Genomic DNA, 24056 nt, shown 5'->3' on the forward strand with positions numbered 1-24056 from the left:
GAAAGGAATACATCCGTTGGTCTGAAAGAACGGTTGCCGAAACACTATTTAATTAACGAAAATCCGAAGGGGTCGGGTTTACACGTAGGGTCGGAATATCACCAACCTACCCTACCCTGGTAGATCTAACAGCACTGTGGACACCCATGTCCAGGTGACATTTCATCTATAAATAAAAATTCAAATATCGACCAATTACACTTCGCCGTTTATAGCGTTATTCGGGAGCATACAAATTCTAAAAATATCGGGCGAGACTATTTATATAATAGGCGAACTTGTTGGTCTATTTCAACATTAAAAAAAAACAGGGGGGAAAGTGCAGCAATAAACTCTGGATTGTATACTAGTATAAACAGATTTTATGGCTATACCATCGAGGTTTTTTTTTCGTCTTGAAACGAATTTTATATAAAATTTTATATTGAAATTAGTTTCCGGCATACTTCGTAATTCACCCGAATCATTTTGTATATCCTCGGCATAATCCCGAATGTTTTTCAATTCTTTTTAAATCACTGGCATGATTTTGCAAGTAAGGTTTTGGTTGGTCGAATGAAAGGTCAACTGGACATGAGCTCCAACAGGCTGCTGTTAGGTCTCACTACACAGATGTCATCTGCCATTGAAACCCATGTTAAACTGCCCAACTTCAAGCGAAGATTACCCATAGAACGGGTTCTCGTTGGCACTAACAACACACACCATTGCGAACATACATTATATAAGCATTTATATTCACTCCAGAATTGTGAACATTTCCGTCTCAGTTTTTTTGCTATATGACCGCATCTGGCTGTAGTACCGGTCCGAACAGGTGGTTCATTAAACGATTCACTCCGGCTGTCACTTGCGCTGTATACCCATGTCCCAAAAGGTCGATGCACAATATTACAAAATAACATGGGCAAAATACAGCCAGAAGGCTTACCATTAAACATACATATTGTTTTAATTCTTCACCATTTCCTAGAAGTGAATATGTGAACCATAACATGTTCCACGATTAGGAACTACAGTGGACCGTCATCAATGAACTCTCACCCGGAAGTGATCTGTGTAGTGAGACCTTAGATCCACATGTAATAGTGGAGCTAATTTTAATTAGATTGATGACGTCATTATCTGTGTATCTCTTCCCATATTTTGGTGTTATGCAAATAAATTATTCTTATTCTTATTCTTACCCAGACCACAACAATGAACCCGGAGATAGGTTGCAAATATTCGCTAAGCCTAAAGCATACTTATTATTATTATTTATAGGCCAGCCAATTATGCATACTTTCTTGTTTCTTAATAATAATTTTTTGACTTCCAGAATATTATAATTATATAAATTCATTCTGAAACCTGGCAATATTTACAGCCCATTATAAATTAGTAAAGTAACCATTTGATTTTAGCATAGTCCGTTTCAATAGCTTCTGACGTCATTACAAAACACCATTGTTGCTTTGTTTACATCATGACGTATTTTTATATACAAACGCGAATGCGATTTTTATTTGCCGTGTCGTTAAATTAAAAGATCTTGGTTGCCGTCAAATCAAAAGGCTATTCTGATGGGACAGTCGAAATCAGTGCCGATAAAAATACTCGTTGTTGGACCAGTTGGTGCAGGTATTTGTTTGGAACAATATGTTTATACCATGTAGGCTAACAGATTTTAGGAATGTTTTTTTTTTAATTATTATTATCAACCGATTCTCAACCACTATCAGTTGTCGGAATCATTATGTTAGACAGCTACATGTCGTCTAGTAAACAAGCATGTATTCCCTTTTTCAACTTCCTCATATAAATAATTTGTCTGTTTGTTTATAATTACCGGCTATGGTAGCCCGAGTACTCTGACTGTAAGAGAGCTCTCATTACAGTCAGAGACCAAGCTATGTAATTTTTTGGCAATCGCCGACCACCAAAAGGTAATTAAGATTTCCGCTCTAATACCACAATTACAATCCTATGTTTGACGTCAAATACATTTACATCGACCATTTTCGAGTTCCTTGATTAAAAAAAAATTCAGATATTAATCACTAATACACACACTACAAAAAGAAACCCGACAGCACCCACATTCGGCTAAACTTCGGCAAACTCCGGACAGCATTATTCTAAGTTCGCCGACCTATATCGTGACGTTGCGTCACATGATCGCCCACTTAGCCATTCCGTCTTCCAGGGGCCGTCTCATACAATAATACGATTGGTCGATGGGAAGAGTTCAGATTAATGTGGATCTATGATAATTAAATGGGCCACAAAGCGCAAGCAAATAGACCACAATTTAATTTCATTTCAACTTATTTTCGTACTATATCCAATTAAGGTTCAAGCACGTTGTCCTGGGCACACACCTCAGCTATCTGGGCTGTCTGTCCAGGACAGTGGGTTAGTTTGTTAGTGGTTAGTGAAAAAGAAGGTGTAGTGACCTTACACCTACCTACTGAGCCCTTAAGAACTCGCTCTGGGTTGGAGCCGGTACCGGACTGCGAATCCTGTTCCTGGTGCCTGTAGTCCGATGGTTTAACTACTGCGCCACCGAGGTTGGTATGGACCACAATATTTGTGCTATGCATTAACATCCATTATAATTACACTCATTTTTAAATATGACTGGCGGATTCAGGATTTAGTTAAGATGGGTTTCACCAATGTCAACAAGGTGGGTTTCACCAATAACCACTATGACATATTACTGCTGTTTTTACTCCGTAAATATTTCAACGTGCACCTCGAACTTTGTACAATATTCACGGGACCCATGTGACCCTTTTTTGGATCCGTCAATGATTTTGCAACTGTTCTTTCAGGAAAAACCTACTTGGTCCAATCATTGCTTTTGGGAGTCAATTCGGTCAATGATTTAGAGCCAACGGAGAGTTACAATGTCGACATCATCAAATCCCGTAAGACTGGTTTCAAGTACAACGTCTATGACATTTGTGGAAAACCGGCCGATCGTCCATACCACAAAATGTTCTATGACGAAACTCAAGGGGTCATCCTCGTGATAAACTGTTCTGACATGACTAAAATGGAAGACGCCAAGAATGACCTGGATGAGTTGGTGGGAGCTTATGATTTGGATAGAATTCCAATCTTAGTAGTAGCAAACAAGTTGGATAATCACGGTAATTATGACAATAAACTGTAGAGGGTGCTGACAAAGAATATAATTATATACTTTACGGTGATTTTTTTTTTTTACTATTTTATTTTATTTTATTAAAAAAGACCCCCAACTTAATATGGGATTTTTCCAAGAATTACATTAGTGAGAAGGGATGGCCACGAAAGTATTATGTTGTGCGTGATGAATTCAATGCACTTACTTTAAGAATTTTAAGAATATTATGGAAATATATATGTATATAGTAGTCACAGTGCGAAAACACGCAGGTACACTGTATACGCAACAGCGTATTCGTTCAGTTAAACATAACGTGAATACGCAAAGAATACGCAGATGCATTGATGTTAATGGCAAATTGTTTGTATATCCTCTGAAGACTACGTGTAGCCTATAGTTAATGTGCTCTTTTGGTGTCGTTAAACAAAACAAGCTTTATCCTTTTCTTTGTATTGTGTTTTTGATCAATCTAATTAAAATTATTACATGTTACATTTACATGTAGAGCTAATTTTAATCAGATTGGTTTTGGTTTTGTGTATGCATGGATTTGTTTGGTTTTGGTTTTATTTGGTGTTTGTTTAGTGTGTGTGTGTGTGTGTGTGTGTGTTTGTGTGTGTTCGTGCGTGTGTGTGTGTGTGTGCGTGCGTGTGTGTATATGTGTGTGTGTGTGTGTTTTCCCTCGATTGCTTTTGTATGCTTTTTAATTTGTTAATTTTGAAAATAATAACTATATAGCTGATTGACAGAGCGATATTTTCGCTATTTATAGCTATTTACTAGCAACTGTATATCAAAGACAACGATTTATACTTTGATGTATGTGAAAAAAATAGCACATCCGATTCCCAATATGTGTTGGACATCTCCATCATGTATTTGATGAAGCGGATCAAACTAACGGGACTACTATTTAACAATCTTATAATCTGATTAATGGCCCAAATCATCGGTATGTTGTCGTTCGCGCCATTTTACGAAATCGTTATGGCCTAACGACAGACATCACCGGGAACAGGTAAGGTCAGATCAGGTCATAGGTTTTAACGTACACCTTCAGAACAAGCTGTTGTAGCACACGCCTGTCATGGGTGCAGGTGTTGACTTTCGCCGCCTCATCCGTCCAGGACAGGAAACGGTTTGGGGTGGGTCGTCCGCATCCGCGCTGGTATGTGAAGGGAGCACAAGCAGCCCTACCGAGGTCGGTAGCGGGCGAGGATTGGTTTTGGTGATATTGAATTTGCCAATGTCCCGTAGGATTAATGCCAAATAGTAAATCTTCGGGAACATAACCCTAGGACCTTTAAAAGGTACTAAGGTAGGCCGTCGGAGTAAGTAGTTCGCGCGAAAATTAGAACACTTTGAGGTCACAATTTTCAGGCCACGTCAAGACGATTAATTAGGACAAATTAAGTAGGTCAGAGAAGCTGGGAAGGGGTAGGTGTGGGTGTGGGTGTGGGAGGTCAACCAACCAGAAGGCCGCATTTGATCACGTGACCTATCTGCATGCATGAAGCCAGAGTAGCCTACCTAGTACTGATGTATTTACTACATATTTAACAAATTAAACATTAAACTTAAAGAGACACACCCTAGTTTTTAAACACTAAGGCATATTTTTCACTATTAGAGCCGTTTATGATCACTGAAATAAAACATTACTTATATTTTAGTCTTTAGATTGTCCATTTCCGTACATCCGAAGTGTTTTTGGTCATCCTGGTGTCTAATACCACAAAATGCATTTTTCATATTTTAAAAACGCACGTGCGTCTGAGAAATAACAGTTATGGAGTCGAGTTTTAGTCTATTTTTTGACGATATTTCACCGTTTCAACGTCACAGACTCTTTGTTTCACTCTCTTGTAACTTAAGTGTCCATTACAACATTGTTGAAATAATTCTTCATTGTTAACAAAAAATAATTTTGACACCAAATTTATCTCTGTAGGACCTTCGTTTGTTTATGACATTTAATACATATCTGTTAAGTCGACGAAAGTCGCGACTGGCACTTCATATAATAGCTCTCTATATCTTAACGAATCATAATGTCATTCAGGCTATTTGTGACCGCTTACGATCATAAAAAATAGCATGGGCGATAGCTTGTAACATTCCATTACCTTTAATGTGATTTTAATATTTTTAGACTCTTTATTGAAACATCCGGCTATGATTATATATTTCCAAAGCAAAAAATAGTATAATACTGCATGATAGTCATGTATAACCGTTCTGATAAAAATAAGCATACATTGGTTCATTTGTTTACCATTCTTCAAAAGAAACACTAATATGTGAGTTTCAAACTTTTTGTTGACTTTTCTGGACTGGCTGCGCAGGCGTGAGTTCTTTAGTAACTACTTATTACCGTGCATAATGCCGTGCGGGAAACAACATCTGCTAATAATTTAGTTTATAAAACCGTAATACATGTAAGTACAAAGTTAACAGTAAATGAATTAACAATTGTAGCGATTTACATTCGGACTCTTAATAGTAATTAGATACTTTCCGCCCCTCCCCCCCAAAACAGCCCCCCCCCCTAAAAATACCCCCATAAAACAAAAACAACATGCAGTCACACACAAACACACACACACACACACACGAGCCAATCAAATAATGCGTTGCAATTAACAAAAAAAACCCACCAATTTTTATTATTATTTTACAATTTGTTATTTTTCAAGTGAGGACGTAGATCAATTAACTGAAATCCATGACTTATTAAAATTTGGTTATGAGCAGGGATCAACCCCGAAACCCCCCTCTGTACACATGCCTGATATATGCACTTAATATTTGACAGAATCATGCACTTTTGTATAAAAGCATGAAACGCGACACGTTGATTCCTTGTGCCATTACAGAAATATTCAAGTATGAACTGGTGGCTAGGGATGATCTACAAATACCCTACCTCCTTTCTATCTAGGAAACTCTTAATAACGTACAATTATCTGCATTCAAATGCATAGTTTTTACTCGGTGATCATGCTACATCAATTCTAAATGTAATTTTGAATAGCTAAGATGCTTATACGGACAGATATGGGGATGAGGTTACAGAGGTGAGCAATATTGTGATGGGAAGGATTTATATTTTAATGTCACCAAGGAGTCCTTGGTAACGTGCAACATACGCACCAAACATAACTCATGAGACTTGCCACATACATACCATGACGCATGATCCCCCACCCTTAACACATTTTCTACGTGCTGCCCCTTGCTTTAGTTTTCAGTGTTTAATAGAAACATCTTCAAAATATTATGATTGCCATGTGACATTTCCAAGAAGACCACCATGTAAAAACATACATCTCAGGACCCATGCCACCTAGGCTGACAATATTATTGTTTGGTATAACTTACAAATGTTTGGAGCAAGGAATGCAATTATATCATTTAAAAATACTGCTAGGTGTAGGTTTATAAAAGGAACGAAATGTGGAGAAAATGTTTTAAGGGAAAATGCTACAACGTTTATTGTGAGTCTTACCAGCTTGTTGATTTGGTATCATTCTGTTCTAGACCGTTTTTAAGAAGACAAAGTACACGACTGTTATATTTATTCACGAGAACATTTCTTGGTATGGATATGGTGTAGTCAAGGCATAGATTAACCCAATAAATAATTGCAATATGTAGGGCATGTATCTTTCAAGATGCCTTGCTGAATTCATACACTACTGCACATGCATGACATGTTTATTCAACATTTTACTTCTAAAAGTAACAAATTCTTCAGAATACTAGTAGTTCAGCGCACTTCCAATGGGTCCTTTGTACGCACATCTAATGCCACTCAGAACACTCATGCAACCACACAAAACCCACGACAGTCTGTATTAACTAAAAGTCTATCACCACCCCATTTTGTTTTCACTGGAACATATTGTTCATACTAAATGTAACCCGTGGTAAGGTGACTGGGCTTTTCCTCCAAAAACATGGCTGTCATATAAATAGCCGTGTATGTAGCCGCTGTTGTAACGAGCTACTCTCGATTCACTAATATCAAAACCTATACTAGTTCAGCCATTCACCTTTCGACCGACCGTTCAAAATTGCGCCAAATTTCCTCAATCAAAACTGCGCACCTTTTTCTCTTTGGCATTAACTGCTCCATTCAAAATTCCATAGCACCACCACCACCCCCACCCGCCTGCTACCGATTCAATCGGGCTGCTGGTGCTCCCTTGCACCTGCCAGTGCAGTCGGTCCCTCCTCTACCCTCCCCCACCTTTCCTGTCATGGACGGAGGAGCCGGCCAAGACCGGCTCTTGTGCCCACAACAGGCGTGCGCTACAACAGCTTGTTCTGAATGTGCACGTAAAACCCTATGACCTGACTTGCCGCTGTTGTGTTAAATGACAAAGATAGTGAGTCTATAGTGGTTGTATTTATGGAATTCAGCTTTTAACGCAATATTTGGCATGATGTATGTACGGTAGATTACTGGACCTGAGCGCAAAAAGACACTTGGTAGTGTAGTTCAAAAGAGAAGAAGCGGTCATAACAAAAAACCACAAACCCTTGAGTATTATAATATAGATTCCTGATTAAAAGGCAACTTGTTTTGAGTACTGCGGTAGGGAATCCTGTGTGGGTGGAATGGTTTTACATCAGTTTTCTTGCTCTGTCAACGTGTTCCACGTTAATGGTCTTATTCCCTAACACCCTCGACTTTCGTTTAAAATTTTCCAGCGAAAGCGAAAGTAGAGTCACGTCCTGCGAACCATCTTCATAAATCAAGGCTAATATTCGTTCCTTGTATTAAGCCTTGATACATGTCGTCAAGAAATCGTGCCACAAAATGCTTAAATTTCATTGGATGCGATGAGATCTGATTGCAACGAATCGCAACGCTCCTTATAGATTCCCTTGTTATTGTAAACAAAGATGGCAGCGTCAGCGTCCGTGGAAACGTGTCGTGTTTGTCACGATATGTTAAAAAAAAGGTTTCGGCGGTTAATTTTTGATATTGCTTTCAAGATTGTCACATGTTACCGATGCTGTGATTGGTCAGCGATGTCATCGTGTAAGGGACATAATCGGTTACAAATTTTCTTTCAATAGAGGGCGCTAGTAGTGGATATCAGTAATCTTGACTACATGTATCAAGGCTGAATACGAGGAACGAATATTAGCCTTGATTTATGAAGATGCCTGCGAACCTGCGGAAGCTATACATGTGCCAAGTTTCATGCTTTTAACCAAAAGTGCACAATAGTGTTGTTAACAACCCAACTATTACTAATAAAACATCCCTAAAAGATATTTTTTGAATGAAGAATGCTTTTAAAATTTAACACATCCGCTCTTCCCCCAGCTAATCACAGACGTCACAAGACGGAAGCAACTGGAGTGCCAGTAATATATTAGCTTCCCTTCCAACTGGAGTGACCATTAATGTATTAGTTTCCCTTTTGTATGGAGCTACCAGTAATATGTTAGTTGCCCTTTCAACTGGAGTGACCAGGCCCCGTGCTTATAAACCTTAAAGTCTAGACTTTAATAAAGTCCAGACTTTAACGTCATGGCAACGCCATTCAAATAGCATTACGTTAAACTCTGGACTTTATTAAAGTCTAGATTTTAAGTTTTATAGGCACAGGCCCAGTAATGTATTAGTTGCCCTTTCAACTGGAGTGACCAGTAATGTATTAGTTTTCCTTTCAACTGGAGTGACCAGTAATGTATTAGTTTCCCTTTCAACTAGAGTGACCAGTAATATATTAGTGTGACTTTCAACTGGAGTGACCAGTAATTTATTAGTTTGCCTTTCAACTGGAGTGACCATTAATGAATTAGTTTCCCTTTTGTATGGAGCTACCAGTAATATGTTAGTTGCCCTTTCAACTGGAGTGACCAGTAATGTATTAGTTTCCCTTTCAACTAGTGACCAGTAATATATTAGTTTGACTTTCAACTGGAGTGACCAGTAATATATTAGTTTGCCTTTCAACTGGAGTGACCAGTAATGTATTAGTTTACCTTTCAACTGGAGTGACCAGTAATATATTAGTTTCCCTTTCAACTGGAGTGACCAGTAATATATTAGTTTGCCTTTCTACGGGAGTGACCAGTAATGTATTAGTTTGCCTTTCAACTGGAGTGACCAGTAATGTATTAGTTTCCCTTTCAACTGGAGTGACCAGTAATATATTAGTTTGCCTTTCTACGGGAGTGACCAGTAATGTATTAGTTTGCCTTTCAACTGGAGTGACCAGTAATGTATTAGTTTCCCTTTCAACTGGAGTGACCAGTAATATATTAGTTTGCCTTTCAACTGGAGTGACCATTAATGAATTAGTTTCCCTTTTGTATGGAGCTACCAGTAATATGTTAGTTGCCCTTTCAACTGGAGTGACCAGTAATGTATTAGTTTCCCTTTCAACTAGTGACCAGTAATATATTAGTTTGACTTTCAACTGGAGTGACCAGTAATATATTAGTTGCCTTTCAACTGGAGTGACCAGTAATGTATTAGTTTGCCTTTCAACTGGAGTGACCAGTAATGTATTAGTTTGCCTTTCAACTGGAGTGACCATTAATGTATTAGTTTCCCTTTTGTATGGAGTTACCAGTAATGTTAGTTGCCCTTTCAACTGGAGTGACCAGTAATGTATTAGTTGCCCTTTCAACTAGAGTGACCAGTAATATATTAGTTTGACTTTCAACTGGAGTGACCAGTAATGTATTAGTCTGCCTTTCAACTGGAGTGACCAGTAATGTATTAGTTTGCCTTTCAACTGGAGTAACCAGTAATGTATTAGTTTCCTTTCAACTGGAGAGACCAGTAATATATTAATTCCCCTTATACTCAGAGTGACCAGTAATATATTAATTTCCCTTTCAACTGGAGTGACAGTAATATATTAGTTTGCCTTTCAACTGGAGTGACAGTAATATATTAGTTTGCCTTTCAACTGAAGTGACCACTAATATATTAATTTCCCTTTCAACTGGAGTGACCAGTAATATATTAATTTCCCTTATACCCAGAGTGACCAGTAATATATTAATTTCCCTTTCAACTGGAGTGACAATAATATATTAGTTTGCCTTTCAACTGGAGTTACCTGTAATATATTAGTTTCCCTTACAACTGGAGTGACCAGTAATATATTAATTTTACAAACAATTGTGCCAAACAATACGTTTTTAAATTTCTTTTGTCTGGGTAAAACGGCCATATCTAATATAAGCAAGACAAGTAATTCATAAGTTTGCAATTAACATCAAATAAAACCACTGACGCAGCTCCAACGCTTAATCCATAGTCATCTAATGTGTGCATTCGCCCCAGTTCACAAAACAGATATCAAAGATTGTTAATTTATGTCACACAAATACTCAAATCATACAACCCCCCCCCAAAAAAAAAAAAAACCCCACACCAAACAAAAAACAAAAACAAAAAAACACCGCAACAAACCCACCATCAATAATACATTATGCCTATAACGTGCTTTGTTTCAACCAGAATTACGCGAAACTTATTGTGCGAGTATTTCTGTCATGAATTTATACCGAATACTTCGAAGATTATTCTCGTGTATTTTATGTGATATGTTTACGCACTCACCCCCGTCCAAAAAAAACCCCACCCTGCAGCTGCGTATTCGTAGCTATGTCTCCATGTGCGCGTGTACGTATGCGTATGCGCGAACGTGTGCGTACGGGTAATGACTGTCTCCATGTGTGCGTAGAAGAATGCGTAAACATTTTTGGCGTGACGTCACAACTTGTAAATTGAGGAAGTGGCCTGAGTAGGGGAAAAGTTCAAGCCCTTCTGGACGAAGAAGAGGATAACGACATGTTACTGGCACTGACAATTGCGACAACTTTAAGAAAGCACAGGTGGTGGGTTCATCCTATCCGTCAAAAAACAGAAGGAATATGGTGCACACCATCATCTTTTAGCTGAATTGTTACTAGATGAAACGTGTTTCCACCAATACTTTCGACTGACGAGGGAGCAATTTGCTAATGTACTTCACCTTATTAAGCCCCTTCTTACCAAAGTATCATTGACCCGGGAAGTTATAGATCCAAGAAAACGCCTAGCGCTCAGTTTAAGGTAAGTAGTAATATCAATAGTTGTAGTAGCAATAGTAGTAGAAGTAGTAGTAGTAGTAGTAGTAGTAGTAGTGGTAGTGGTAGTAGTAGTAGTAATAGTAGAGGTAGTGGTGGTAGTAGAGGTAGTGGTGGTAGTAGTAGTAGTAGTAGTAGTAGTAGTAGTAGTACAAATATTAAAGTTATAAATGATCCATAAAATTATTTATTACATGCAGATTTCAAACCGACAGCTATGGTGATTAACATTTTTATTTCCAGAAATGTGTTCCTTACATGCAATGATTGTCATCAGGATTTTAGTTACTAGTATTGTCGACACGTGTCATGGTAATGTTGTAATCGCAATCGAGCTATCCTCCGAATCATCATTTACAGGTTGGCTAATCATACTAGGCATACTACTTGGGGCAGACAGTCTATACTGGTTTAAAATATCCTGACTGGACATCACTGGCGCCAGTTGCATATATTCCCGTGGAAGATGCATGATTTCCTGTTGGGACTGGGGTTTTCTGCGTTAAACAATATTTGTTGTATTTGCATTTCAACCACTGACCATATGCCAGGTGACAGATTTTTCACACGCATAGCACAATTTGTTTTTTTACATCAACAGGCGTCTTCTGCGATAGTTGGCGAGTCGTCTCTTTCTCCTCTTGTTCCATGGCCTTTCGTGCTTAATCTCATTCCTTCTGCCTTTTGTTTTAGGTCATCAACAACGCTTCTTAATCTATCTCTGACTAATTTTCAAGTGACCTTTCTTTTCATCCCTTTATTTAAATATGGACGTGCAGATGTATTTTTCAGAGCAAACGATGCAACGGGTGGTGGCATTTCAACAGAACCTTCTGAATAAGGAGTAGGTTGAATGGATCCAGATCTGTTGAAATAAATGAAATAAATGTATTTATTAAACATGTATTTCATCTAATTGTGTGGTGTTTTTATTTTTCACTTACAGATATTTGGCTACAGGAGAAACATTCAGGTCTCTTGCATTCAGCTACCAGGTAGGCATACATAGTGTATCAAGATACTGGAGGAAGTATGTGATGGAATATGGACGAAGCTGTCTGCGACCTATCTCAAGATGCCTCAAACATCCGAGGCCTAGCTGTTTATAGCCAGAAACGTGGAAGACAAGTGGAATTTTCCACACTGCATCGGAGCTATCGATGGAAAGCATATCGTTATGAAATCACCACCGAACAGTGATTCTATGTATTACAGTTATAAGGGAAGTTTTTTTTTTTATCCTATTACTTGCACTCGTGGATGCCAACTACAGATTCATATGTATTGATATCGGAGCTTATGGACGGAACAGCGATGGAGGTGTATTTTCCAATTCCAACTTAGGCAAGGCACTATCCAGAAAGTTACTCAACCTTCCAACAAACACACCCATTGAAGAGGCAGATCAGCTTGGTCCCCTGCCATATGTTGCAGTTGGACATGAGACATTTCCTATATAAACGCACCTAATGAGGCCCTATCCAGGGTGAGGTTGTCCCACCGATGAGCAAGCATTCAACTATCATCTTTCTTGGGCTAGGTGTATAGTTGAAAATGCTTTTGGCATCTTAACAGCAATATGGAGAGTTTTCTACACCAAAATAGTTGTACGACCACAGGCATCGTGTTGTCTTCACAATATGCTGCAAAATCAGACAACTCCAGCTGAAGTTACAAGTCTTTTACATGACGCTCAGAAGAATCCCGAAGGTCCGATTGATTTGCAGTATGTTGACAACAGAGCTACAAATGATGCAGTGCAATTCAGAGACCTGTTCAAAGAATATTTCGTTTCTCATCCCCTAAGTTGGCAAAGTGCTCATATTAATCGTGGTACTTTCGTGTGATTTTAATGCAACTACGGATACTTACAGGGTCACCGAGGCAGCATTGCCTTCATCAGTGACATCAAACCCGTGCTCGGACAAGGGTTTCTCCAATGAATCCCGGCAACCGCAGATTGTTTTCTATTCTATAAATAAATAAGATGTTATAGAGTTGCATGAACATAATTATCCAGTGCTTTCCTCAGAGCGATAACCCGCTAGGGCCCTGTTCCCTTATTTTGTATTGTAAACACCGTAATGTCTGGTAAGCAGCTTAAAGCAGTATCATTTTGGATAATGTTGCCAACAAAACACTAGAATGCCTTTTTCCACCCTTATTTGTTCCTGATTTATGAATAAACAAAAATATACCAGTTACTATCACCAACTAACTAACTGAAAAATTGAAAATGTAAGTGGCTTAAAAATACCTTGGGGAAAGGCCTGATATCAGTTTACTTTTTTCCAAATTATTGATTAATATTAGTGTTTCACGGGGTTACATTAAAACGTACAGCATGAAAAGTATACTTAAGAGCATCATCAATAAACTTGTAGAGAAAACTCATGATATCCAGCCACTTCCACTTGGGTGCATTTAGCTTCCCTCCAGTGTCACCACTTCTGAAAGAACGCATTTCTCTTCTTTTTCTTACATATGTGTCTCGCAGTGTCATCCACATTTTCTTCATATTTTCATATAACAACAACAAGGCTTTTTTCTGACACTTTAATGGTTTTCATGTTGAAAAGATTGAAATCACCAAAAGACGCACACAATGTTAGCTTCAAAGTTAGCGGGAAATTCACCGATGACGTAAGTTTATGGAATATACGTGTCCGTACTGCGTGAGCGTAGAGAAAAATTCGCTACATGTGCCGATTCTGTGCGTACGTTTTTTTTTACGCAGACGCTCACTCATACGCATATGTACACATGAAGACACAACAATTTAAATACATAGAAGCGAATTTTTAGATACGCACACGTTCGCGCATACGCATACATGGAGAGTCATTACGCATACGCGTACGCATGTGCGCGTATGCCTATGCGCGAACGTGTGCGTACGCGTATGCTTAATGACTGTCTCCATGTGTGGTAGAAGAATGCGTAATTTTTCTTAGCGAGACGTCACGTGTATATTGAGGAAGTGGCCACCGAAATACGAGTAGGAGAAAAGTTCTAGCCGTTCTGGACAAAGAAGAGGATGACGACATGTTACTAGCATTGACAATGACCACAACTTTAAGAAACAGGGGAAGAAGAAAGCACCGGTGGTGGGTTCATCCTATCCGTCAAAAAACGGAAGGAATATGGTGCATACCAATATCTTGTAGCTGAATTGTTACTAGATGAAACGTGTTTCCACCAATACTTTCGACACTTTAATGGTTTTCATGTTGAAAAGATTGAAATCACGAAAAGACGCACACAATGTTACCGGAATTTAGCGGGAAATTCACCGATAACGTAATTTTATGGAATTTACGTGTCCATACAGCATGAGCGTAGAGAAAAATTAGCTACATGTACCGATTCTGTGCGTACGTTTTTTTTACGCAGACGCTCACGCATATACATACGTACACATGGAGACACCACCAATTAAATACATAGAAGCGAATTTTTAGATATGCGTACGTTCGCGCACACGCATACGCGCACATGGAGACATAGCTTTATTAGTTTTGACAGAAAAAGTCCTATATGAAATGGGTCTGCTGATAAAACATTATTTCTGATTTATTTTCTTTAAAAGTCCTTCCACTTGTTCCACCCTCTTGGATAAATTGATACAGTACTCTCTGCTCTAGATTTCAACAGTATATTTGGAAGATATTCTTTGTTTTGTAATTCTTCAAGTCTCTTCCACGTCCCGCATGACGTAATGTCTGCAAAAGGAAGATCTCGTATCAATTATCATAAAGTAAATAAAGCGTATCTCATACACCATATCATTTAGCTTTAGTGCCATTTACATATTCTGGCCTCAGTGCCCTTTATATTTTCTAGCCTCAGTGCCATACATATATATTATGGGCTCAGTGCCATCTCATATTCTGGCCTCAGTGCCTTTTCATATTCTGGCCTCAGTGCCATCTCATATTCTGGCCTCAGTGCCATCTCATATTCTGGCCTCAGTGCCTTTTCATATTCTGGCCTCAATGCCATCTCATATTCTGGCCTTCTTGCCATGTAATGTTCAGGCCTCAGTGACATCTCATATTCTGGCCTCTTTGCCTTGTTTTCTCAACATTGTGATAATAAGATAATAATTGTATTTGCAGGATTAACTATATATCATGTTTTACACCTACCATGCATATTGACCTATGCGCAACAAACAGGACACCTCCCTAGTACGGTCATATAGAAACCCCTGTTACCATTCCTTGGTTCACAATCATGTCTTATGTATAATGTTATCATTGTAAATTTCATATTCTCTGTATATATGTTTTCCGTTGATTTTTCTTGGATAAACGTACCTATAGTTTTTGCCAAAACTAACCAATCATGCACAAATGTTCCCAAATGAGTACCGTCGGGACATAGTAGTGGCCAGTATGCAGCTGGTGTCCATATTGGGATTAACAAAATGCCTTTAGCTCTATGAATGTTCAGATAGTTGAAACTTTTGGCTATAAGATGTACTGGGGGGCAACTACCAAGTAAAGAGCCATGCATTTGCCTTCTGACCTCCATTTTTTAACCAAAGGCTTAAGCAATTTAGTAAACACATACGGCCCCGTTGAAAGACTGAAAGGTAACACTGTGCATTTGAAGTGTTTGATACTGCCCTCTAATTTCAACTAAAACCAAGAAATGTTTGGTGTTTTTCAAATATTTTAACATGATGATATCCTGATTTTAAATCAAAAGTTATAATGAAATCGTCCTGACTTACAATAGGTTTACATGAATAAGATCAAGAATTAGTCTACTTTTCCCATGGTCGTTTGTCGCCACTGACAATGGATTTACAGCATATGCTGGTTCACTTATTTCTACGATACTTTGTCTTTGTAATAAGTCAGATATTGGTTCTGTTACAAACGAGCTATTTTCTCTTGCTGATTTGTTATTGGACATTATTTTTGACTTTGGCAAACCTTTCAACGGTATTTGTACCCAGATTGTACGTTGTCAATAATCTACCCCGGTAGTGCAAGCAACCTCCATTTCTCTATGTTGGCCTTCAATCGCCCCTTAAATACAACATGTTTTCTGTCTATACCCTCAGTATATTCAAAATGTTCTTTCAAAAATGCCATCTAATTCATCATTGATCATCTCGTTATTACATAAAGCCTGATCTTCAAGATATGTACTTTCAGTACTACAATCACTACAATCAATGTAAGATTTACTTATCTTTAAAGCTTGCTTTCCACCAACTAGGACACTTCCCGATGAGTGCCCGTCACAAACGTCTGACACTCCCTGGCCCAATAGCCGAACTTTTCGCAGTTAAAGCAGGTTCCAGTCTTTCCCCGTTTTACAGGTGAACTCGCTGCTGTTTCTTCTCGGGTGGTCTGGAATCGTCTCTTTATATCCCCACCAAAACTCCTCTTGCTTCTTCGTTCTTTTATTTTCTTCCCCGCTGTGAATTCAGCTTTCCTCATGTTCTTATCGTCATCGCTGTTGTCTGCTATATCTTTCCCCTCGTATTCTTGCACAGTTTCCCACCCATATTCTGATTTGTCTGCAAGCAGAATTATCTTCTGTCTATGTTTTAGTATCTCCATACCTCGTTTTAGGGTCTCCTGGGCACTACTCAATCTGTTTGCCCCCATGTGCTCATCAGATTGTGTTTAAACTGTAATTGATTTCCTCTTTTCTTAAATTTGTAATCTGCTGTAGGTTTTACTTTCTCGATTTCAATCAGCTGTTGTGCTGATTGCTGCGCCGACGTCTCTGCCAGGTCTTCTTTGAACGACTTCATCATTAGAGACATCTGGGTGAGAATCTCATGGTTATTACTTTTTACTTGTTCTAAAATAATAGTTTGGAATTCGCTGTGTTCCATGTTAAGAAATAAATTCAAAATTTGGTTAGCCGAGTTGCTGTGCTGAACGCTGTTCTTAGAATGATCACATCCCAGATGTCCCAGCACTATATAACTGCCAGCTCTCCCTTTGTCTACATTTATCTCTCATCACCCACCGATACCGTTACCGTGAAGTGTAAACATTTAATTCTAGCTTCACTAAGTGCCGCTAGAATTATCATTTATGTTCTGGGAGATAAACTACTAAATGGTTATCGGGGATGTTTTAACATCTGGTGCGGTACTGACCACCAGTCACAAATTATCACTGCACATTTTGATCAGTTTATGCCTTCTGCCCAGCATTAAGATGATGTGTACATTTTGTAGTAACTGAAAATTTCTATTATTTTAATATTTAAATGCTATGTCCTTTGGCAATTTTTTCTTTCCCCAGTGCACATTAATTGGCACCTGGGTGCATGTACAGTAGACCATAATTGTTCCTTGTGTCTTTGTAGGGGCACACTCTGCAACCAAGTGGGGTCATATAACCTAAACCTGAACATGAAGCAGTGCAAACCTGTTAGCAATTAAGAAGGGAATGATGTGTGTGTGTGTGTGTGTGTGTGTGTGTGTGTGTGTGTGTGTGTGTACGCGCGCGCGCGTGTGTGCAAGATCTAGCTAAGTTCTTTATGCTGAAGGATCAAACGTCTTTGGTGGATCCAATGGGTTTTCTGTCCCACAATTGCTCTGTCAAAGGTCATGTTATGTGCTGTCCTTTCTGGTTTTCTCTGCCGACTGTTTCAGAATTATAAAATGTTAAGCAATGTACTCTTGTGCTGTCAATAAACAGTATTTATTTATTTATAATGTGAGATTTTAAGTTTGTTAAAAATATTTGATGTGGATATAACAATATATATATCTTTGAGCATGTTGACAAAAACAAAAATTAACATGTGCATGGCCTTATAAAAGAACATATATAAATTGTTACAGCTTGTTCAGATACATCTGTTATTTATTGTAGATGAAATCAAGCAAGACAGGACTCCCAAGGGAATAGAAGATTCCATCAAAGACAATTTTATATATTCAGGAATATTCTAATATGAAATCTCAAGAACTTGAGATTCGCAGACAAGAGCTTGATCTGAAATGTCAAGAAATGAAAATGACAGAGGAAAGAAAATTTAGAATGGAGATTGAAGCGAAGGAAAAGTCTGTCTTGTTTGATTATTTGAAAAGTGTCATGGAGTTGGTAAAAAAACACATGGGAACAGTGAACCACTCGGCCTGCAAGGCTGACTGTAAAAACAGTCAAAACATTTATGTTTGTAGGAAAAAACTTTGGACTGCGTTGGCGTTAAATACCTGTTCTTTTATAAAGTATTTATTATCTCCCCCACCCCCCGCGAAATAAAAAAGAAGACAGTCAACATTGGGTGTCTTACAACTGCAATCGATGAATTTCGAACTGGACGTATTCCTACCTCACGTATACGGTCTGGTATATATATATATATATCTGTTCCCAATCTCGGTTATATATATATATATATATATATATATATATATATAGTATATATATATATTTAATAACAATGAGTGTAATGAATATATCATACTCAATAAACGTTTTTAGAAATACATTAAATTGTAATTGTCATCATCGTTTGCAAGTGCTAAAACAACGAACAGATCGGCCATCATTTCTTAGGGATCATCTCAAAATTCATATGATGCCAAAAAAGACGAAATGGTTTCGTCGGGGGGGGGGGGGGGGGGGGGGGGGGGAGGGGGTAATAATTTTGCACTTGCCATTTCGTCTTTAAAATTTAAGTTGGGATCAAGATTAAAAACCTTCAGAAATGATCGTTTTCCAAGAACAGCAGAAAAACTAAGCCGGCATTCCTCAGGAACAGGAACTCTGTGTTCTGTGTGTGTGCCGGGTACCATCCAGCCAATCAGACAATTACACCACCTCCCCTGACAGCCAATTAGAACTCGCGATACAAATATGCATAGCATTTACTAACCAGTCCCACTTACCTGTGCGTAACATTTCTTCATCAAATTTTTGTTCGAATCTGCACGTCTTCATCCACCATTACAGCTATCTGTAGACACTAGTTTTGTAAAAACACGATAGAGGGCATGCCTGTTCCGTATCGAATATGACACATCAGGCCTTTGTGAATAATTTCATGCTAAATGAACAAACCTTGTTTTATATGTTTACTTTTAATTAACCTAATTTATATATAGTTTTGCGTATCATATTTGATACGGGCAGCGCTCTAGGGTTAAAATTGACAACTTTATGACAAATGAGGCAAACAAGAAACAAATACATGAAATAGATACATTTTATTACTAGTATGCCCTACATGTATTCTGCATTTCTGTATAAATACATAATGTACAAGTAGTGACGTTTTCATCTGAAATAAATGATGATGCCAAAACATAATCTTGTTCAGTCTTTTTTTTTCTTTTTTTTTTGGGGGGGGGGGGGGGGGGGGGGGGGGTCTCAAGAGAGACTAAACTGTTTCTTCTTTTTTTGGCATCATATGAATTTTGAAATGGTCCCTTATGCGTTCTTCGTCTGTTCTTTCGTCATCTACGTTGCACTCATTTCCCCGATCCCGATCCCGTGTGCTTCGAAACACATTTCTCGGCGGGTTAGTTATTGAACGGGATAACGAAACGTGTAATCGCTGCCATGATAGAATAAATAAATAATAAAATTAATCATCACGAAGAAACTCACCTCGAGCGACGCCTAACGGTTACACATTTTGTTTGCGGTCACACGTTTTGGTACGCAAAAGCCGACCACAGACGAGAGCTATCGGCTGCTCAGCTAATAATTCGTAACAATTTGACCGCACACGATGAGTGCCGAGTTAGTTTGCTTACGACTGTCATGATGACGTCACTCTGACACAATTGTGTTTCCATTGGTCAGGTGGCAAATTCAGCTCTGCTGATAGCTCACGTAGCCCGCACACGGTGAGATTTTTGCACACGTGGTAAAAAATATGAAACACGATAGGTATTTTCCTCACGAACACGAGAGACGAAAAAATCTGCAAAATTGCCAGAACACGAAAGCTATCAGCTGAGCAAAAAGTCTCATGTATCGTTTTGCTCAGCTGATAGCTCTCGAAGTCGCGGGCTTTAACTGACAGGGGATACCAGAATTTAATATTGGATACCAGACTTCAAAAACCCAGTATCCCACCGGGATACCATATAATGGGTTTGTTTTTGTGTTGTTGTTGTTGTTGTTGTGGTTGGGGTTTTTTTTGGGGGGGGGGGGGGGGGGAAGGTTTTTTTTTTTGTTTTTGTTTTTTTAATCTTGCGTTTTTATTTTTCGCTGAAACAATGAAAGTCGTCATTTACTAGTGAAGTTAAGTAACAGTGTCGTCCACGTTTGTTACAATGCTATTTATGAATTTCATTTAAGTGGGATACTAAATTATCAGGTGGGATACCAGATTTTGAAATGTTAGTATCCAACTGGGATACTGCCCAAATTTTTTTATCTCGAACACTGACTGAAGGTAAAAACGTGTGTGAACACGCCACTCCGATTCAGTCCGGACAAAATTTAGCTCGTACCAAGTCCGGATAAAAATGCTAGTGTGAACGCGGCTTTATATATTTTGAAAATTACTTTTATTTTTTAAATGCAATTTGTGTTTTTAAAAGTAAAAAATCGCATTCCTGTATCAATGAAATCATACTAGTTTTTAACCAAAAAACAAAAAACAACAACAAAAAACAAACAAACCAAACCAAAACAAACAACAAAAACAAACAAAAACAACACCCCCCCAAAAAAAAACCCCGAAAACAAAACAACCCCCCAAACTCACCCCTCAAAACCCACCCCAAAACCCCCCAACACAAAACAAAACAAGCCCCCCCCCCACCCAACAACAAACAAAAAACCCAGCTTTAATACAGGGCTACGAGGTTTTTATTTTACTGTTACAGGGATATAATTAGTCTTAAAGGGACACGCCCTAGTTGTTAACCAATACGCCGTTGTTTTTCGCTATTAAACCAATTTTTCACAAATAAAGTTACACTTTACTTACATTTTATTATTTAGAATATACATTTCCATTCTCCTGAAGTGTTTTTTTTGGTAATCCTGGTAATCCTGATGTTTGTAATACCACGAAATGCATTTTTTGTATTTCTTAAAAACGCATGCGCCACTGAGAAAAAACCGTTGAACAGACGAGGTCCAATCTATTTTTAGAGGGGATCTTCCCGTTTCAACGTCACAGATGTTGGTATACCACGTGACCGTTATCATTTTGGTTCGGTTTGTTTTCTCGTGCACGGTTCGCGCAATCGACATCCGATTTGTTGTCGTTTGCTTGTCGTTCATTTGTAATAGTTTGTGCACATTTTCATTAACAATAAAGTTCAGACAAGTAAGTATCTCAATACAAAACGTTACAAACCCTTAAAACCAATAAGTCTTACGATATCTAGAGAGGACAGAACAGTTGGAACATGCCCAGGAGAGGTGAAAGGAACGCACCCCAAGTCTGTGTGCACTCTGGGAAATTTGTCGTGACATAGGCATGTCTGTGCTTCGAGCGACATCTACCGGTGACATCAGAATACTAACTTTCAAAATTATTTCAAGTAATTGAGTCACGGGGATTCCCATGGTATTTATCGATATAAAACCTTCTTTTTTACTCCATTTTATAAAAACGTGATCTAAGTGTGTTACAGGTTTGTAGATTAACCAGAATTAAAATTAATTTTCGCGGGCTGAAACTAGGGTGTGCGACTTTAAAGCTTGAAATAATAAATGATTAGATGCTTTAGTATAAAATTGTATAATTACATTGTAATATTTATCTCCACAGGATATACATTCAACATATCAATACAATCATTATATTATTTTCAGCTGCAGAACAATTTAGTAAGTTTGTGATTATAATTTAGTTTGTACATTTTGTAGGTGCGCTATCTATAAATCAGCTCACTACTACCCTTAAGCTGGATACGAAGCTGGCCTATAGGAATTGGTGGATCTGTCCAATGAGAACTAAATATCAGTACGATGTAGACAAAATTTTGGAAAAACTTGATCAGATTGTGGAAACGGAGAAGAAAAATCGAAGGCAGTAAATCTAGGAATAAAAATGATAGTTCGTCGCATTATTTACTTATTTATTTGTTTATGCAATTATTTTTATTATTATTATTTTTTGTTAAACAATATTGATTCAAATAAATGAAGTGGATCTCTCTTATTTATTTATTTACTTTATTTACTTGGCCTATTTTATTTTATTTTATTTTATTATTTTATTTTATTTTATTTAGGGTGTGTGAGAAAGAAATGGTAGAGCTAGATGAAAGAAAGAAATGTTTTATTTAACGACGCACTCAACACATTTTATTTACGGTTATATGGCGTCAGACATATGGTTAAGGACCACACAGATTTTGAGAGGAAACCCGCTGTCGCCACTACATGGGCTACTCTTCCGATTAGCAGCAAGGGATCTTTTATTTGCGCTTCCCACAGGCAGGATAGCACAAACCATGGCCTTTGTTGGTTATGGAGTCGGCAAGTGGTTTACACCTACCCATTGAGCCTTGCGAGGCATTAAAGCTAGATCTGAAAGCTAGGTAAGCGCGGTAATTGGTCATTATTCAGTATGGGGGCGGGAGGTAGCCCAGTGGTAATCGATCGCTCGATGCGGGGTCGGTCTGGAATCGATCCCTGTTTGTGGGCCCACTGGGCTATTTCTCGCTCCAACCAGTGTACCCCGACTGGTATATCAAAGGCTGTGGTATGTGCTATCCTGTCTGTGGGATGGTGCATATAAAAGATCCCATGCTACTAATGGAAAATGTAGCGGGTTTCCTCTCTCAGACTATATATGTCGAAATTACGAAATGTTACTCGATGATTAATCAATCAATGGGCTCTAGTGGTGTCGTTAAACAAAAACAAAATTTATTCAGTGTTTCCTTTGTATTCGGTTAGTGTACAGGCGTACGGGCTCCCATTTTTGTAGGGGACAGGCTGGGTTTTCCCCGAATTAAACAAAAATGCCCGAATCTGGAAATAATAATTTAATCATATTAGCATTTACTATCAAACAGCTATATAGGGTTGCAAACAAATCACTACGCATTTTTACATGGATTACAACTAATTTTGAGGGTAGAATGATGGAAATACATGGTAAAAAGGTCTTAGGTTAGCACATTTTGCCCGAATATCTGTATCATTTTTGCCCGAATATGAGGTTTTGTTCCAGCCTGTCTCGTACGCCTATGGGTTAGTGTCATTTTTATCCAAGGTTTGTGCAAGGTTTGCTACTCATGTCACCATACACAACGTTATGACACAGTGGATATAGAAAATGATTATCTAGGAGAGCTTAAGCTTCCCTGCGCTAATTTGGATCATCACTTCATATCTCATGTCACCATACTCAACGTTTATGACAAAGTGGAGATAGGAAATGAGTATCTAGGAGAGCTTAAGCTTCCCTGCACCAATTTGGATCATCACTTCATATCTCCACTAAATTACAGAATGTCCTTAAAACATTTGTGTATGGTGACATGAATTGCTCAAATCTTGCAGAAGCCTGGGCTAAAATGTGGTATCAACAGCAGAACGAAGAAACAACGAAGCTCCCATCAGACGTTAACTCTCTCTGATATCATTGCATGTATGCCAATTACTTCACCTTCTAGTACTAGACAAAAGCTTAAGATCTTACAGAATTAGCATGAAGAATAAATTAAAAAGATTAAGATCATCTAATCCAAAAGATTACTAGTAGATGCCCACTGTCTATTAGTGTTAAAGTTAGAATGATTACATACTGGGCAAATGTTTTTAATAGAAGAACATCTAAATTGTCTGGTATATTAGACATGTTGGCATCATATAACCATAACGTTAATGCTATACCATAT

At 38.2% G+C, this 24056-nt stretch overlaps 1 protein-coding gene across 3 annotated transcripts; it reads left to right on the forward strand.

Moving 5' to 3' along the window:
• The first annotated feature begins 1435 nt into the window (after window positions 1-1435).
• On the forward strand, window positions 1436-22362 carry LOC121370927 (ADP-ribosylation factor 6-like). Of its 3 annotated transcripts, XM_041496467.1 has the most exons (4): window positions 1436-1623; window positions 2820-3140; window positions 12195-12243; window positions 18103-18121. In XM_041496467.1, the coding sequence occupies exons 1-4, from the start codon at window positions 1566-1568 to the stop codon at window positions 18104-18106; spliced, it is 432 nt and encodes a 143-aa protein (XP_041352401.1). In that variant the 5' UTR covers window positions 1436-1565; the 3' UTR covers window positions 18107-18121. The 3 variants fall into 3 exon arrangements, with proteins under 3 accessions (XP_041352401.1, XP_041352400.1, XP_041352399.1); XM_041496466.1 differs by lacking the exon at window positions 12195-12243 and having other exon boundaries at window positions 18103-18356; XM_041496465.1 differs by lacking the exons at window positions 12195-12243; window positions 18103-18121 and adding an exon at window positions 22072-22362 and having other exon boundaries at window positions 1442-1623.
• The last annotated feature ends 1694 nt before the right edge of the window (window positions 22363-24056 follow it).

This window comes from Gigantopelta aegis, chromosome 4, assembly GCF_016097555.1.
Source record: "Gigantopelta aegis isolate Gae_Host chromosome 4, Gae_host_genome, whole genome shotgun sequence".
In the NCBI taxonomy this organism is placed as follows: Eukaryota; Metazoa; Mollusca; class Gastropoda; order Neomphalida; family Peltospiridae; genus Gigantopelta; species Gigantopelta aegis.